The 17,038-nt window shown below is 35.2% G+C and overlaps 1 protein-coding gene across 3 annotated transcripts in view; it reads left to right on the forward strand.

Annotated features, from left to right (window-relative positions):
* DICER1 (dicer 1, ribonuclease III) overlaps positions 1-16,224 on the forward strand; it is a 43,768-nt gene extending 27,544 nt beyond the window's left edge. For 2 of the 3 annotated variants that reach the window (XM_065750696.1, XM_065750702.1), the window contains exons 19-27: positions 280-385; positions 477-652; positions 925-1,708; positions 2,967-3,122; positions 6,213-7,095; positions 8,891-9,159; positions 11,774-11,936; positions 12,032-12,107; positions 12,390-16,224. In XM_065750696.1, coding sequence (XP_065606768.1) covers positions 280-385; positions 477-652; positions 925-1,708; positions 2,967-3,122; positions 6,213-7,095; positions 8,891-9,159; positions 11,774-11,936; positions 12,032-12,107; positions 12,390-12,555 — 2,779 coding nt within the window. In that variant the 3' untranslated portion in view covers positions 12,556-16,224. The remainder of the gene's footprint in view (positions 1-279; positions 386-476; positions 653-924; positions 1,709-2,966; positions 3,123-6,212; positions 7,096-8,890; positions 9,160-11,773; positions 11,937-12,031; positions 12,108-12,389) is intronic. The other variant, XM_065750711.1, reaches the window with a different exon arrangement.
* The last annotated feature ends 814 nt before the right edge of the window (positions 16,225-17,038 follow it).

The raw sequence follows: 17,038 nt of genomic DNA on the forward strand, positions 1-17,038 counted from the left end.
TGGTATTTCAAATATGACAACAAAATGCCATTTTTTTTTCCTCTGTGTGATAAAGTTGAAGATTTGTGCTTTCCAAAATACTTATTTTTCTTAAGAAATACCTTGCATATGTTATAGCAACTGTAACTTGAGTCTGTTGCTTTTATTTTTTCTACAGCTAGCTTCGTTTCACTTCATAATACATTACAGGTGAATTCTAAGAACAAGTCATCACTTTGGAAAGTTTAAGCTAATAAGTTTTTATGTACTAACATTGAACTATTTTCACATGTGTTTTAGACTTAATCTTTTGACTCCACGCCATTTGAATCAGAAGGGGAAAGCACTTCCACTAAGCAGTGCTGAGAAGAGGAAAGCAAAATGGGAAAGTCTGCAGAATAAGCAGGTAAAATACAAGTATTAATTCAAGTTTTGTCTGCATTAACAGTGACCTGGTGAATACCATTCCAAATAAAATTCTGTTCTCCCCATCCCAGATACTGGTTCCTGAGCTGTGTGCTATACATCCTATTCCAGCATCGTTATGGAGGAAAGCAGTTTGCCTCCCCAGCATACTTTATCGCCTGCACTGCCTTTTGACAGCAGAGGAACTAAGAGCTCAAACAGCCACTGATGCTGGTGTTGGGGTTAAATCACTTCCTGCAGATTTCAGGTACATATTTTTTCAATATGTTTGAAGTCTGACTTCATTGAAAACAAGAGGAAACTACTGTGAGAATTTGAGATTGATTGTCGATGGATTTAACTCATGCCATTTTTCAGTGAAACTGGTAATTCCAGACTTGACTGGAAATAGTGACTACAGCATCTAAATTCACTTTTTTCAGAAAAACACTACTTTTTTTTTTTTTAAAACAAGTTTGTGCATGTAGTTATCTATCATAATTTTTTCTTCTTAACAAAGCCAACATATTCTTTTCACAGATATCCTAACTTGGACTTCGGATGGAAAAAGTCTATTGACAGCAAATCCTTCATCTCCATACCTAGCTCCTCTTTGGTAGAGAATGAAAATTACTGTAAGCACAGCACAATTGTAGTCCCTGAAAATGCTGCACATCAAGGTGCTAATAGGACCTCTTCTGCAGAAAAACACGACCAAATGTCTGTGAGTTACAGAGCACTGCTTGATGAGTCACCCAGTAAACTCCAAATTGATGTCTCAGCAGAACTTGCAGCAATTAATGGTGTTTCTTATAACAAAAATCTTGCCAATGGCAATTGTGATTTAGTTAACAGAGACTTTTGCCAAGGAAATCAGCTGAATTACTGCAGGCAGGAAATACCTGTACAACCAACTACCTCATATCCCATTCAGAATTTATACAGCAGTGAGAACCAGCCCAAGCCCAGCAATGAATGTACTCTACTGAGTAATAAATACCTTGATGGAAATGCTAACAGATCTACCTCAGATGGATGCCCCAAAATGGCAGTGACCACCAGTACTTCAACAGCTCTTAATCCTTTAAAAGACAAAGTGGATTCTGAAAAGAACTCTTCCAGTGGGTACTCCTCAAAAACTCTTGGTCCTAATCCTGGTCTCATTCTTCAGGCTTTGACTCTTTCAAATGCTAGTGATGGGTTTAATCTGGAGCGGCTAGAAATGCTTGGTGATTCATTTTTAAAGCATGCCATCACTACGTACTTGTTTTGCACTTACCCTGATGCACACGAGGGACGGCTGTCATACATGAGAAGTAAAAAAGTAAGTAGTAAAAGTCCAGTGATATCACACAATGTTACATATTATATAAATATTAATTGCTTATGTATATAATTAACAGGATTAAGAAACTGATGTTACTATAGCTGTAATGGAAATAGTTTTTTACAGTTTGTTTCTAAATCTAAAGCAGCTAATAACCAACCGTAAGTAAGGACAGAGCTGAAATGAAATGGAAGTTCTGGATTAGTGAGAACATGTTTGGCAGACCAAACGTTAGAGTTGTTTGGTGTAGAAACTCTTAATGTGAGCACTTGAATCAAGAGTTAGCAGCACAGAGCATTGGACTGTAGCTTTACTGACCTTTCCCTCGTTTCCACAAGAGTTGCCTTTCATTAAATCTTTCTGCATGACCTTAAGGGAATACCGAAAATGAGACAAACAAAAATAATCATACAGAACTTGTGAACAAAAATTAATGGAAGTATTTTAGTGTAAATGTAAAGAGTAGTAGCAAAGTCTTCACTTCTTTTTGTCCATGTAATGTAACTTAAATATTGAAAGTTTGATTGTCTACTTCTAATAAAGTGCTTCACTGAGAATTACACTGACTGAGTAGTTTAGTCTTGGGAAACAAGGAAAGCTAAGTAACTTGCTTCAAATAAAAGAAGCAATAGAATATTTGAGTTCGAATTTCACGACTTGAAAAAGAAACATGGAAATTGTGTTTAAAGTGAGAAATGAAGGTCAGAAGTTGGTAGTTCAAAAGTAAAGGAAAGGATGTTTGTGGGTTTTTTTTCCTTTCCTTTTAAAATGTTTAAAAGCATTCAAGTCTATCAAAATAACATCTGGATTATAACTTAAGATTTTTTTATGTGGAACTGTTTTAACACTTTCTATTGCTAAAGTTTAGGTCAGTCTACCCTTAATAGTAAATATTTTTCATTACAAATCTACTTTGAATGTTGATTGTTAATACTGATAATTAATGACACTTGTCCTGGTAATATTTACTATTATTCTAAAGTTAGTAGTAATTTTATTTTGTAAAGAGAATTTAAAAGATTTCTTTTAACTGAAATTGCCATGCTTGATATGTTTAACTTAAATAAATCTCTACTCTGCTGTGAGTTGGTTGCACTATGCTAAGAAATCTGAACACCCTTTAGAGAAATAAAGGAAATGCACAATGGTACAAAATCTGAGCTGACCTCTTAAAGTGATTTTGGTCCTTCATATATTAACTTCATTTCTTTTATAAATGCATGTCCGGAGATTTATCAAGGTATTTTTCCTAAAGGTCAGCAACTGTAACTTGTATCGCCTTGGAAAAAAGAAAGGACTGCCTAGTCGAATGGTAGTATCGATTTTTGATCCCCCTGTCAATTGGCTTCCTCCTGGCTACATAGTAAACCAGGACAAGAGCAACACTGATAAATGGGAGAAAGATGAAACGGTAAGATTTCATTTAACAATGTTGCTGAATATTTACCTGCATTGTCAGTATAGTTTAATGACTGCAATATGTGTCCTCTAATCTCTACCTCCTCTTGTCTCTCATATGTTTTACTACGTTTTTGGGGGAAAAAAAAATCCATGTATTTATTTTATTTATATCTAAAACTTAACCATAATTTAAGGAAAATGAGGGACAGACCAATCCTGAGCAGAGCCCAGACTACAGAAATTTGTTGAATATAATCCAATATATAGAAAAGCAGGAAAGAAAAGCTTTTTTTGCATGTAGTTAAGGTGCTCTCCTGAGTTTGCCTAGTCTGAATTTTCATTATTAGTTTTGCTGTAACGTTTGTATGCAGGAGAAATTTTGTTTGTCTGCTTTTTAATAAATGATGTATTTACCTTATAAAATATATCAGGTGTTGTTATTTTTCATAGTGCTTTGGAGAATAAAGTTTACGGCTGGCCTGAGAAAATATTGCTTGCTGCCATCCAAAATAAAATGCATGACACCTCTTAGTCCCTGTCACCAGTAACTTCAGAATGGCAAATCTTTATGAGGAAATTATTCTCTGACTGAACTCATTTTATGTCATGAGTTGAAGTGGATGTTTAAGAAATACTACTGAATACAACAGCCAGTGAATAAATTTTCAGGTGTTTGAAAATAATTTGGAGGTCAGGAAGGAGTGAGGGATTTATCTTTCTTCTCCAGTACGGAGACCACACTGGGATTGTGGAACCACCAGAGGGCACATGAGAGGGCTATTAGGTAGATGTACTGTGCAAATAAATATTTATTGCAGAATAAAACAACTTGAATATTGTGGTTCTGTATTATTCCAAAATTTCCTTTCAAAGAGATTTAGTGCTACCCCTTTCTAAAAAATAAAATTGTACATTTGGGGCAGGTGATCATTATTACTTTTAAAAAAAGCTTTCAGTTCTCCATAACTTTTCAGTCACCTCTTTCTCTTTCACTATTTGCTTATAAGTAAAATTTTCAATTTCAGACCAAAATAGAGGTTTTTTTTCTGGGCCAAGTGGCAAACTAGATTTGCTGCAATCTCAGATTTAAATTTCATTGTTTATCCATGGTGCTAGAAGTCTCATTTCATTATGACAAATTATTATTGAAACGTCCTAATCAAATGATGGTATTACTGTATTATGAAGCATTAAGATCTTCCCTGGAGCAGAACAGTGTTAATTTATCAAATAGCTGATTTACAAACAGCAAGAAAAAAAACACATAACGTCCGTATATTTAGCTTGTGGCCATGTGTTTTCTTAAAGAAAATAAAATTAACTTCAAAATTTTCTCTTGTTGGGTTAATTTATTATTTTTGAAATGCTTTTTAATAAGGAAAAAAATGTAACTATCAAACTTATATCCTGACTCATTTAGCTACTGTATGTGCTTAGCATTTAGATTTTTCATTTTCTATTTCTGTGACATATGAAGCAATGTTAGGGGAGGTTACTTAGCTGTTCTTAGCTACAATTTCATTCACAAGTTAAATAATTCTATTTATTGTTTTTTAAATATTTGCAAGGACAGTCACTGAACTCTTAGAATTGAGCACTTCTCGTTTAGTGAGTATATTTTTATTTTAGTGGCATGTGGGATGGGTGATATGTGATAAGAGGAAAAAAAAAGAAAAGGCAGCTCTATTTCTAGTTGGATAAAAAAAAATGTGCCTTGTGCTACTACTAGTTTCCAGAATACTTCAAATCAAGTTCTGCAATTTTTATTGAACAATTAAAGTTAGTGAAATCCCTGCTTTGGGCGTGTGAAATGGACGACTGCTACAGCAGTAAATTTTTGACAAAATATAGCTGGACTATGAATTTCTACAGCCATTTTCCCTCCCCCACCTTTTCCTAGACCCAACTAGGACTGCCACATCATGTTGAGGAAGGTTGTGATCCAGTTGGTCAGTGGATGGTTTCAGGGGCTGCCTGGTGCACCTTGTAGCTGCACATCCACAGCTCTAAAGGCTTGTACATTTGGCCCAAATGGAGGAGTCCCCAGTTTTAGCATCTGTTTCACAGATTCACAAGATTAGATAGCTGAGACTACAGCATACCATACATAGATTGAGGGCAGATAAAGGCTGTTTCACTTGATTCAAACTGGTGTTGGTTTTCAAGGCCCAGTACAGAAAAGCACTTTGAATCTGATCTTGCTCCAATCAAATTCAGTGGCAGAATTCCCATTGACATCAGCGATGCTGAGCTGAGTCTGTGAATAGTCCTTTTGATATAAGGACGGCTACTTATGCATTTAGCTAATATCTTAAAGTGCTTTCCTGGATTGGGTCCACACTAAATTGTACAGCATTGTATAGCTTGGACGTATCTGTGTTCAATTTACAATTTACTTCAGCGTGCACCAATTTGTTCCATGTGCAGAGGGAAAAGATATGAGGTATCATTACTTTTATTGTTGTGGATATGTAATTATGTATTTAAAATGGTGACAAATGTAACTTTTAATTGAGAGTTCGTGAGTAATAGTCTGAAAAAAAAACAGCTATGTGCTTGTCTGAAGGATAGAATGAGTACTGGTTGTCTTTGCATTGCATTGTTACCCTACGCTGTGACTTAATGTATGGCTTGCTGTTCAGTACCAGGCAAAAAGCTATGTTGCATAACTGTGTCATTTATCTGCTTTTCCTTCTTACATGTTCTCTATTGAAATCTTGGTGATATAGAACATTTGAGAAGCTAGGGAGGTTTCATACATGTTTAATTTGTATGTTATTTATTTGTTCTTCCTTCTGCTTCTAAGCACTATCACTTACTGAATCTGTAACATAGATAGTCAAGACAGTCTCCCTCAAAAGCAATTAATTCTTGCCAACTGGTGTTAGAATCCTGTTTTGGTCTGTAAGAATCACTTACACTGACTGACTAAACTTTTAATTAGTTTGCTGAGTAGACTACAAATTATGTGCAAGTGAACTATATTTGAGAGCATAAATATGTTTTGTCTGCTTTAAGTAATGATTATTGATGCATTAGAGTCTCAGATTCTCGAATGGCAATTCTCGAATAAGATGTATTTTTTTGTGTTCTTTCATAGACAAAAGATAATTTGTTGGCTAATGGTAAACTTGATTATGATGATGATGATGAAGAGGATGAAGACCTAATGTGGAGGTTACCCAAGGAAGAAACAGACTTTGAAGATGATTTTTTGGAGTATGATCAAGAGCATATCAAGTTCATAGATAGTATGTTAATGGGATCGGGGGCTTTTGTGAAGAAAATTTCTCTCTCTCACTTTTCAACCACTGATTCAAACTATGAATGGAAAGCACCCAAAAAGTCATCCCTGGGTAACGTTCAGTTTTCGTCAGACTTTGATGATTTTGACTATAGCTCTTGGGATGCTATGTGCTATCTGGATCCTAGCAAGGCTGTTGAAGAGGATGATTTTGTAGTGGGCTTCTGGAATCCATCAGAAGAAAACTGTGGTGTCGATGCAGGAAAACAGTCTATCTCATATGATTTGCATACAGAGCAGTGTATTGCTGACAAAAGCATTGCAGACTGTGTGGAAGCCCTTTTGGGCTGCTATCTGACCAGCTGTGGTGAAAGAGCTGCTCAGCTTTTCCTGTGTTCACTGGGGCTGAAGGTGCTCCCTGTAATTAAAAAGGCTGATTGGGAAAACACTCTGTGTGCTACCGGGGAGAACTGTAACAGCGAGCAGAAGAATCTTTTGCCAAACTCTGTTCCTGCTTGTGTAGTTAATTCAGAGCCTTCTCTTTATAAAGACCTGGAGTATGGTTGTTTGAAGATCCCACCAAGGTGTATGTTTGATCACCCAGATGCTGAAAAAACCCTGAATCACCTTATTTCTGGTTTTGAAAACTTTGAGAAGAAAATTAATTACTGTTTTAAGAACAAGGCGTATCTTCTTCAGGCATTTACTCATGCCTCATACCATTATAATACCATTACTGGTAAGTTGTCCTAAAGAAAAGTGTTCTTTCTTGTACAATAAATGTAAGAGTTAGCCTGTTGTATTCCCATATGTAGTCTTTTTTACATCTGATGTACTATTTTGAGAAATAAGTATCCACTTAATAAAATTTCTTATAAAACAGTATCTTGCCCTGATTTAGAAGGGGGATACTTGTTGAAGCTATATCTTAATGATTATTCATATTTTGAATTGGTACAGGTGCAGGATGTGTTTTTGATGCTGTATTATTAATGCATGTGACTAACATTAGTTTTGCATCTAATTGTGTTAATTTGTATGTAGTGGCAGAAAATCTGGAAGTGCTGATTAAGTTTTGCAAATATATTTAGCAATTTGTCACATAATTTAATCCCAAAAATATTACTCTTTGACTGTATATCTAAGACTAAAATAAGACCATACAATGTTTATAGAGACTTTAGTTTGAAGTTAGAAATCTGTAGGCTGAATTTAAGTTTAGTTACTTTACTGAGTAAATGTTTAATGTGCAAGTTTGAAGTAGTTTACTAAATCAGGCCAAATATTAATTTCAGATTAACTGCTTAATGTTCCTCCACATGATGTAACAGCAGACCCAATTTGTAATATCCTTTAATTACTTTTGCTTTATCTGAATTCTTCCCTGTAGTGAATTGGTTCCTTACTCCAAGAAGTAAGCAATCTTTCCTTCAAATAAATAAGTCATTTAGGAAAGTTAGTACATTGAGATATAGTCCTGATGAATCACTGAACCTCCTTTGGTTTTCCATTTGAACTAGTATTACCTATATGCCTACATACTTTTTCTAGAAACTTCACAGAGCATATAGAAGGTAGACTATTCCTTTATATACTATCAAGGAGAAATGCTGAGGCATAGCACGTAGATGAAATGACGCTGCTTGTAGCAGAAACTTTTGATTGCAGTCCCTTTTTACCATTTAAGATGATCGGGAGTTGCTGTAAAGCTTAGTGTTTTTTTTCTGAAGGAGTGTTAGTTGAGATATGACAGTGTCTTAGTTGCCACAAGCGACTGAGTCTTCCCACTAGCCTTTTCACCATCAAATTACCTGTAGAGTAGTTTCATCTTGCTTCTCTTCCCACCTATTCGTGTTTGCTTTTCAAGATGGTTTATGTGGTGGTTTTATTCTAAAAATAGACCTCCATAGCTCTCCATTCCCCTCTGCCTTGTCAATAATCCAACAGCAAAGACTTGCCCATTTCATTTATCGGTGTAAATGAGCTCATTCTGAATGGGAATCTTAGTTCAGTTGATCTCAAGAATTCTAAATGTCGGCAAGTTACATTAAAAATAAATTTTAAAAAGCAAAAAAAACCCCACCTCATTATATGTCACCCTGCTTTTAACGTATTGACTTTTTATTCATATTTGCAGCATTAGTTGTCATCCTTTTCAGATCAGTGTGCTAGTAGAATTTCTTGATTTTTATTTGTACATTTCTCTCAGCACAGTATGATGATTTGGACATGAGCATTAACTGGTTATTGACTGATTATATACAAGTGTTTTGTGAGCCTGATAAATTAACATTTGGCTCAAGAGTGTCTGTGTTTCTAGATAAAACTGTTTTTTTTCTTACTTTTATTATTTACTAGCAATCTTTTTAAAGTCAAAGATACCTATTTTAAAACACGCTCTTCCCTGAACATCTGTTACTTTGTGGAATTTACACGGCAGTTTAACGAATCTCCTTTCCAGAAAGGCCTGGAAAGAATGCATGTGTTAAACTTAATTGTGTTGTTGTACCTTCTTTTATTTCCAATACTTTAAGATTGTTACCAGCGCTTAGAATTCCTGGGAGATGCAATTTTGGACTACCTCATAACCAAGCACCTTTATGAAGACCCACGGCAACACTCACCAGGAGTTCTTACTGACCTGCGATCTGCTCTAGTCAATAATACCATTTTTGCATCGCTAGCTGTTAAGTATGACTACCACAAGTACTTCAAAGCTGTCTCTCCTGAACTGTTTCATGTTATTGATGATTTTGTGCAGTTTCAAATGGAAAAGAATGAAATGCAAGGAATGGATTCAGAGGTTAGTGGTAGTAGGGAAAAAAAAATAATGTTTTCAGTATCTGATTTGTAGCATGTTGTAAGATTTCTCATCATGATGCACATTTTTGTAATGTTTTAGTTTTAAGCACAAAGCAGCCAAAGAAGCAGGTGGCTCTCAGTAGTAAAGCATGCAATGTGTGGAGTAAAATACAAGCTTCAGGAAGCATAGAGTAAGTAAAAACATCAAGAAAATAAATTGAGAGTAGTTATACCTATAGATTTTTTTTTTCAGTGACAATTGCTTTCTCACAGTATTTCACCTTTGTGTTGTTCTTAGTGGGTTTTTTTTTCCTGTGTTGTTTTTAGCTTGCTTCTCTGATTGGAAGCCTACTGTACAATAAAACAGTAATGAAGTAGCATTAAGTCACACAGTGCTGACTCAAGATAGGATATCCACATGACACCACAAACAATACTGGCTTGGCAAAATACTGGAATAATTTAATGTAGCACAACTGTGTAAGAAATGACTGTTTTTATTCTGGATGAGTTTTGCTGGAACAGGTGTCATTGCATTCTGCACCAGAATGATTGAAATGCTCCTAGAAGCTTTACAGCCACTAGGCTAGGAAGCAGGTATCGTTTAAATAAACCACCTGAGAGAGTTTAGGTGAGGACTTGCAAACTTAGATCATATCTGAGATATGTAATAAATGTAAATGGAATATTTGAATTAAATATAAATACTTGAAATAAATGTAAATGAACATTTACTGAAGAATGGATTAAAGCCTTCTCATTTAGATAAGCCACTCAGAAAATGTATGAGCACAAGAAATTTTAACCAGGATCCTGCAAGAGATTAACTTTCTCATGATCCTGTTTAAAAAAATCGTATCTGGTAGATTTTCCTATTAGTTTGTCTTCTGAAAAACAATTACTGACTTCTTAGAAAATATTCTGAGAATGTATTATCCTTGACTCTAGTAATTTCTTCTTTTTGATAGACAATTTAAAGCTCAGGAGTAAAAAGCCTTCAGTTACTCATGTTTACAGCCCTTGCATCTGGTAGAGAGTGAAATCCATATGTTTTATGGGAAGGCTGAGAAAAATAAGAAAAGACTAAGAAAATTTTTATTGAAATTTAGATAATTGTTTCTCATCAGAGAACTAAACTATTATCTGTGTTCTTCACAATGAAGTAAAAAGGTTAGAATTTCATCTTAAGTGTTCATAACAGATTTTAGCTTTGTTCAGTTTTTGCTGGTATGCAAAACGATGGCCTAGAAACTTCGATCTGAGTTGCAACCAAATTGTGAGATAGCTGTTTCAAATAAAATTCTTGTTTCACTCTCCCTATGCCTGCTCCCTATCTTGGTCTGGCACTGAATTACTGAAACTCTTATTTCATCACAGTTAATGCAAGAGTCTTTGTTTCTGCAGTCCATGCCAGCTAGACTGGTTTCCATGTGTGTCTCCACATCATCTGCTTCGCTTTTTTCGAATCTCACTCCTGAAACATCTGTTGCTCCTTGCCTTATAGATCTTAATTTCTCTCTCCTTCTGTTACTTAAGTACTGTGTAATTCTAAAGTTCTTTAGTTTGAACTTGGTATGAAATGCACTCTTCAGAACACAATTCATTTTTATTTTTTTCATCATCATAATTCCACATTGGAGGGTGTACACATCAGGTTTGACTTCTTGATTAATTTATTTTAGGGGGAAATGTTTTAGGAAGGACTAGTTTGTGAAGCATTGTGGTGACTGTTGAGATCTGAATTGTCTTAAACCCTAAGTAGGGGCTGCCTGCTGAGGAAAGACAAAAATGTATTTCTCTTTAGGCAGACAACAGTAATGATCCAAAACATATTGTTTGCTGTATTACTTTATTTGCCCTAAAGTGAGTGCAAATTATATATATTTAAAATATTTGTAATTGAGGAGTGGGTTAACTCAAGATCTGAGAGACAGACACCATAAGCTTAGTTTTAATGATAATTGACTTTGGATTTAAATTAGTGCTGTAGCAAAACAAAAAACTGTCTGCTATGTTTAAAGAATACTGAAGTGTACCTAGCTCAGTCTAATGTTGATGGTTATCAGTTAATAGTGGCTTACTTAACTAATGCTTCTTTTATGCTTGGTCTTCTGGGGTAAATGAAGTAAGAAATGGTGCATCTGACTTTCATCCACAGGCTTGACCTAGAGATTTTAAAGCCTCCTTCTAGGAGGTCTTTAATGTATGAAGTCTTCCTTTGTTATGAGTAGCTTTCGACTATTGATTGATAGAACCGAGTCTGTTTTTTATTGGAAAAAACAGACCCATGATGAAATGCTATGGAATTATTACAGGAGGAATTCAGAAAGCATGTTAAGTCCTCTGTAAGCAATGGTGTTTGGGGATTTTTTTTTCACATTTGAAAAATGATATATCCAGCAACTTGGTTTCATTGGGGAATAAAAGAATATTTACCATAGGAAGCTGTCAATGAAAAATAGCATAAAGGAAGCAGCTCAGGACAGAATATAAGAGAACTTAGATTTCTGAAGATCTTTATTTTGTTTTAAAAGAAGCAAATGTCTCTTTTCTCCTCCCTTCCCTCTCTCTCCCCTTCCCCCCCCCCCCCCCCCGTTCTTTTTAATTGCAAACAGCTCAGAAGATCTGAAGAAGATGAAGAAAAGGAGGAAGACATTGAAGTACCAAAGGCCATGGGGGATATATTCGAGTCCCTTGCTGGTGCCATTTATATGGATAGTGGAATGTCTTTGGAAATGGTTTGGCAAGTGTACTATCCAATGATGAGGCCATTAATAGGTATAGTCAGCTTTCAGAAAAAAAAGTAATAATGATTAAGTGCTATCTGCTTCAAAAAGAACAAACATCAATTCTTACTTTTTACTTTTTAATAGAAAAGTTTTCTGCTAATGTGCCCCGTTCCCCAGTGCGAGAGCTGCTTGAGATGGAGCCAGAGACGGCCAAATTTAGGTAAGGTGACACTTTCTTTTGGAGCACACCACCCTAAAATGTTCTTAAGATGTACTTCATGAACTGCAGAGAATTTTTTAAATGTCACGAGTGATTTTTAATTTCTTTTACACCAGAAAGTTAAGATGAACTTTGTTTTTGTATAACTTTCTGAGAAGAGTAATGATTTCTGTTTAACTTGACTGCTTTTTCTGCCGTAGAAAAGAGAATGAATATAGGTCTTGTATTTCACATTAACGTGCCTAGACAGTAAGTGAGTAATTACTGTGTGTATTTTTGCAGTCCTGCAGAAAGAACTTACGATGGAAAGGTCAGAGTAACTGTGGAAGTTGTAGGAAAGGGAAAGTTTAAAGGTGTTGGCAGAAGCTACAGGATTGCCAAATCTGCAGCTGCAAGAAGAGCACTACGAAGCCTCAAAGCAAATCAACCTCAGGTCCCAAACAGCTGAGACTCCTCTTAAAATAAATAAAATTGGGGGGAAAAACGCATACAAATAAAGCAAATTTTTTAAAATGCTGATGTTGAGAGGAACAAATTGGAAGACAGAATTTAAAGTTTGATAACGGTATAGATAACAAAACATTTAACATGTATAAAATTTTGGAACTAATTGTAGTTATAGTTTTTTGCGCAAACACAATCTTGTCTTCTTTCCTCACTTCTGCTTTGTTTAATCACAAGAGTGCTTTAATGATGACATTTAGCAAGTGTTCAGAATAATTGTTGTCAGGTCTTTTTGGTTTACTTTTATTGTCAGTACAGCTTTGCTTAGTGTTAGAAGGCCAGGGAGCTTATGCCTAATGCAGTTGCTAGATGTATATATAGTAATCCTGAAATTCTTCAATCTGTGCACTAGTGCCAGTCATAAAGAAGTTGATAAACTGTACTGGATGATTGGGTATAAGAAAGAATAAGTGTGCCAGTATTCTCATTTCTATTTTTTTCTCCTACATGTCATCTTTTTACATTAAGATGGCATTCCCAATCATTATTGCACTTATTTGTTAGGGACAGATTTTAATTGAAATGGCTGGCATACTGTTAGAATGAGACTTCAATTTCCTTATGCCACATCGTCTTGCATAAAAAAAAAAAAAAAAGGTTCTTGCCTTAAAAGTAAATAAACCCTCATTAATAACCTTTAATTTCTGATCTTTTTTGGAACAAACTATTTTACATTCCCGTCATTTTCTTATGCATTTTACAATGATACAGCTCTATATTTACAGTACAACTCATTACTATAGCTGTGAGTTATTACAGGAGTATAATAGAAATTGTATTCATATATATATAATTAGGTTATTTTTAACAATTCTGAGGAGGTGGTTAGTCTACAGATTTTTTTATACCATAAACAAAATATGGTCTTTGGCTAAAATTCCAGTTTTACACAAACCTGCAGGCTAGATAGTTCCACTACTGGAGACAGTAATGAATAATTGTACAGTGCAAGCTGTCATTCTAACAAAATAACCTTAGACATATCACACCTAAAATATGCTGCAGATTTTATAGTCAATTGGTTACGTATTTAACAAACAGAGCACCTTTACACTTAGAAATATTTCCACATAAATTTCTTACTGTACTTTTCGGAGTTGCATGCATATTTCACCTACCAAAGCTGTGCTGTTAAATAATATGAAAGTTGATGTTTGAAATAACTGCCGTACTTTTGATACATCTGTGATTTAGGTCCTTAATTTAGAGAAACTAGCTCATTGATGTTTTGATCTACTGGGGGAGGGGGGAAATCATACTTTTATGTTTTAGGCTTTGCCTATACTTCTTTAATTAGATTTATGTAGGCACTCTTCACTTAAATACCTCAGTTCTTTTTTCTTTTCTTTTTTTCTTCTTATTTTGCATGCATTGTTTTTTCCTGTTTTGGTGCTATGTTTATATATTATGCTTGAAAATTTAATTTTTGCACTGTAACTATAATACCTCTTAATTTACCTTTTTAAAAAGCTGTGGGTCTCGTATTCCCACCAATATCAGTAGAGGTTTGCTGCAATTTTGCCCTGTTAATTATGCTTGAAGTTTGAGAAAGCAGAGCAAGGTGTTTTAACGTTTTCCAGCACAATAGTTTGAACTTGATGCTGTGTCTTATGTATTAAATTACAGATAAATACTGTATTTCCTGCTTTTAAACCCTATTCCTTTCCTCACAGAATGCACACTAAAGCAAAACAAAAACTGTCAGCTCTTGCTTTCTTAACAGCAAAAGAAAAAAGCCTTAGTGACAAGGGGTAGGCATTAAGCTTTTCTGAAATACAGTTTTCAAAAGTTCATGTATTTTCTATCTCGATCTTTTTTCTAATTCTGCAAAAAGGACTGTTCTTGTATTTGAAAAGAACGTTGTTACAGCAGGCAGAGTGGGAACTGCAGTCGCGGCTTGCAGAACAGTTCTAGCATTTGTTGCTTCAGTAATGAAAATAGAACATGAAATTACAAGACCTGCAAGTCTTGATGTGTATTAAAGAAGTGTAAATGAGATGGAACCGTCTAAATTTTCAGAGCTAAACTGCTCTGAGGCAACCGTTCTGTGGAAGAAAATTGATTGCCAACTTTAAGATACAGCTCTCCCTTTAGGCTAGGAGTAAAGTTTCTTAGAGAAAATGCACGATCGTGGAAGTTGGCAGTTCCGCGTTTCTCAGCAGGCGTCGATCATCACATTGATCAGACTGCCTATAAAGCATTGCATGGTTCTGACTGTGTCACAGAAGAACTAAAGTCAGTCCTCGAACGCTCACGATTTCTTACTGATTGTTTCGCAGTTCTAGATTCTCAGGGGTTTTGGGTGATTGTTAGCAGTAATGTGGTACAGAGTGTCTGCAAAGGAAACGAACTGAGTTTGCTCTGTATTTCAGAACAGTTTAATGATCACTTTGTTACTAGATAAAGCCTATGAATTGGAAATCTGAAATGTGTAGTGGCTGACTATAAAGTAGTTTCTGCTGCTGATGCGTTTTTAAATGAGTTTTAAATGCCGTAACGTTTTCCAGTGTGACCTCATTGAAATATTTTATATCCTTTGAGATAGAAAAGTCATATTAGTTTCCATGTTATACATCTGTGTGTTTTATCCTTCAGTTGGTATGATTTTGGACAGTATATGCTATTAAAGACCTAAATCTGATCATTTGAAGGTTGGGATAGAGATCACTTGACATGCTGTGAGCACAAGTGTACGCAGACTGTTGCAACCCATCTTCAAAAGCAACCACACGGCCACACAGGCTCATCTTAAAAATAGTGTGGGGGTTAGTTGGCATGAACCTTGTTTTTTTTGTTTTGTTTTGTTTTTTATCTAAGTCCTGTTATACTGTACTTTAAACAGTCCTCCTAACTATGCTGCGTTTTTATTTTTATGGCTTTTTTTTTTGCGCTGTTCTGTTCATGTAGCACAAATAAGCATTGCACTTGGTACCATGCTTTACCTCATTTCAAGGGAAAAAAAATGCTTAATGGAGAGGAAAAATGTGGTTTGGCCTTGCTGCTGTTCTGATTTACTGAATTTGAAAAAGATAATTATATGCCTGCAATGTGTCATTTACTTGCACAACTTAAATAGGTCATTTGCAATGTCTGTGGCATTTTTACTGTATGTGGATAAATACGACAAAGGGGTGTGACAACTCTTGGTTGTATTTTAAAGCTATTGTGTGTTTTTTTTACTACATCATTTTACTGTTATGTGAAGTAATTAAAATTAGAATGACCTCTGACACTCCAGTAATTATCTCTGAACAAACCAACATATTATGCATATAGCATAGTTTCTGCTAGAAGACAGTCCTTAGAATTTGGTCAACCTCAATCTCTGCTCTGTCTGAATATTGAGTGTCCAGTAGTGACTTCTGAAGTGTTTGTTCAGCTTAATGCTGCTAAAGTCCGTACAGAAAAAGCCTGATAATTTTTAGTCTTGTTATACAATATGTTGTGACTGCAGAGTACAGAACTTAGGGAAGAATTCAGACTGGTTGCAGTGCTGGGGAGAAATACAATGTTGGCCCAGGGACGATGTGCCAGATCCTCAGCTAGTGCTGAGGATCAGGCAGAGTTTGGATTCTTCTCCTTGTAAGTAAATACAGAACTATAAACTGGAAAGTGGGGGGTGGGGAGGGGGGAGTTATGTTACTGCATATGAGATAACTATGCTACATGCATTCATGTGTATAGAAAATGAAATCTTTGTATCCCAGTCGCAGCAGCACGCATAATCTGAAAGTGACAAATAGAGTTGAGATCTGCTGTGATGCTACACTTGCTTCTGTCTGACAGTATTCTGGGTTTATATGCTTTGGGTGGGACTCTGCAAAAACGCTCTCCTGGAAATCTCTGTATTTTTATGAGTAAAGTGAGAAGGATTTTGATTTTTGGTACTTAATTACTGACACTGATCCTTTTCCAACCGCTCTAGTATTCAAGCAGCTGATTTCTTTACCTTCCTATTAGATTTAAAACTTAAGACACTACAGTTTGTGACCATGAAATGTAATCTAAATATCAACTGTAACTCTGTAACTCAATCTGAATTATGTTAGCAAATACCTAGAGGTCATTGTAGTATACTCCACTAGCAGTTAAAATTAACTTTTATCAAAGCTAACTACATTTCTTAAAAATAAATTTTATCCAATAAACTCCGTGGGTTTTTTCCCTCTTTTATTTGAATGGCAACCACAGACTACTTTAATTGCTTTGTAGATGCACTCAGAATATACTGCAGCAGCAAGTTAGAGAGAAAAATGTTTGTGGACAATAATTGGGAATTGCAGGCGTTTTTATTGTAAATAGTTTGACTGAAAAGATGGTTAAAATCAAGTAGAATGAATAACAAATATAATTTGATGGACAATAAAATATTTACCATCACATGCTGCAGCTGTCTTTAAGGGACATAAAATGTAATTCATTCATAC

This window comes from Cyrtonyx montezumae, unplaced genomic scaffold (assembly GCF_038088225.1).
Source record: "Cyrtonyx montezumae isolate F1298 unplaced genomic scaffold, pur_monq_1.0 scaffold_10, whole genome shotgun sequence".
Lineage (NCBI taxonomy): Eukaryota > Metazoa > Chordata > Aves > Galliformes > Odontophoridae > Cyrtonyx > Cyrtonyx montezumae.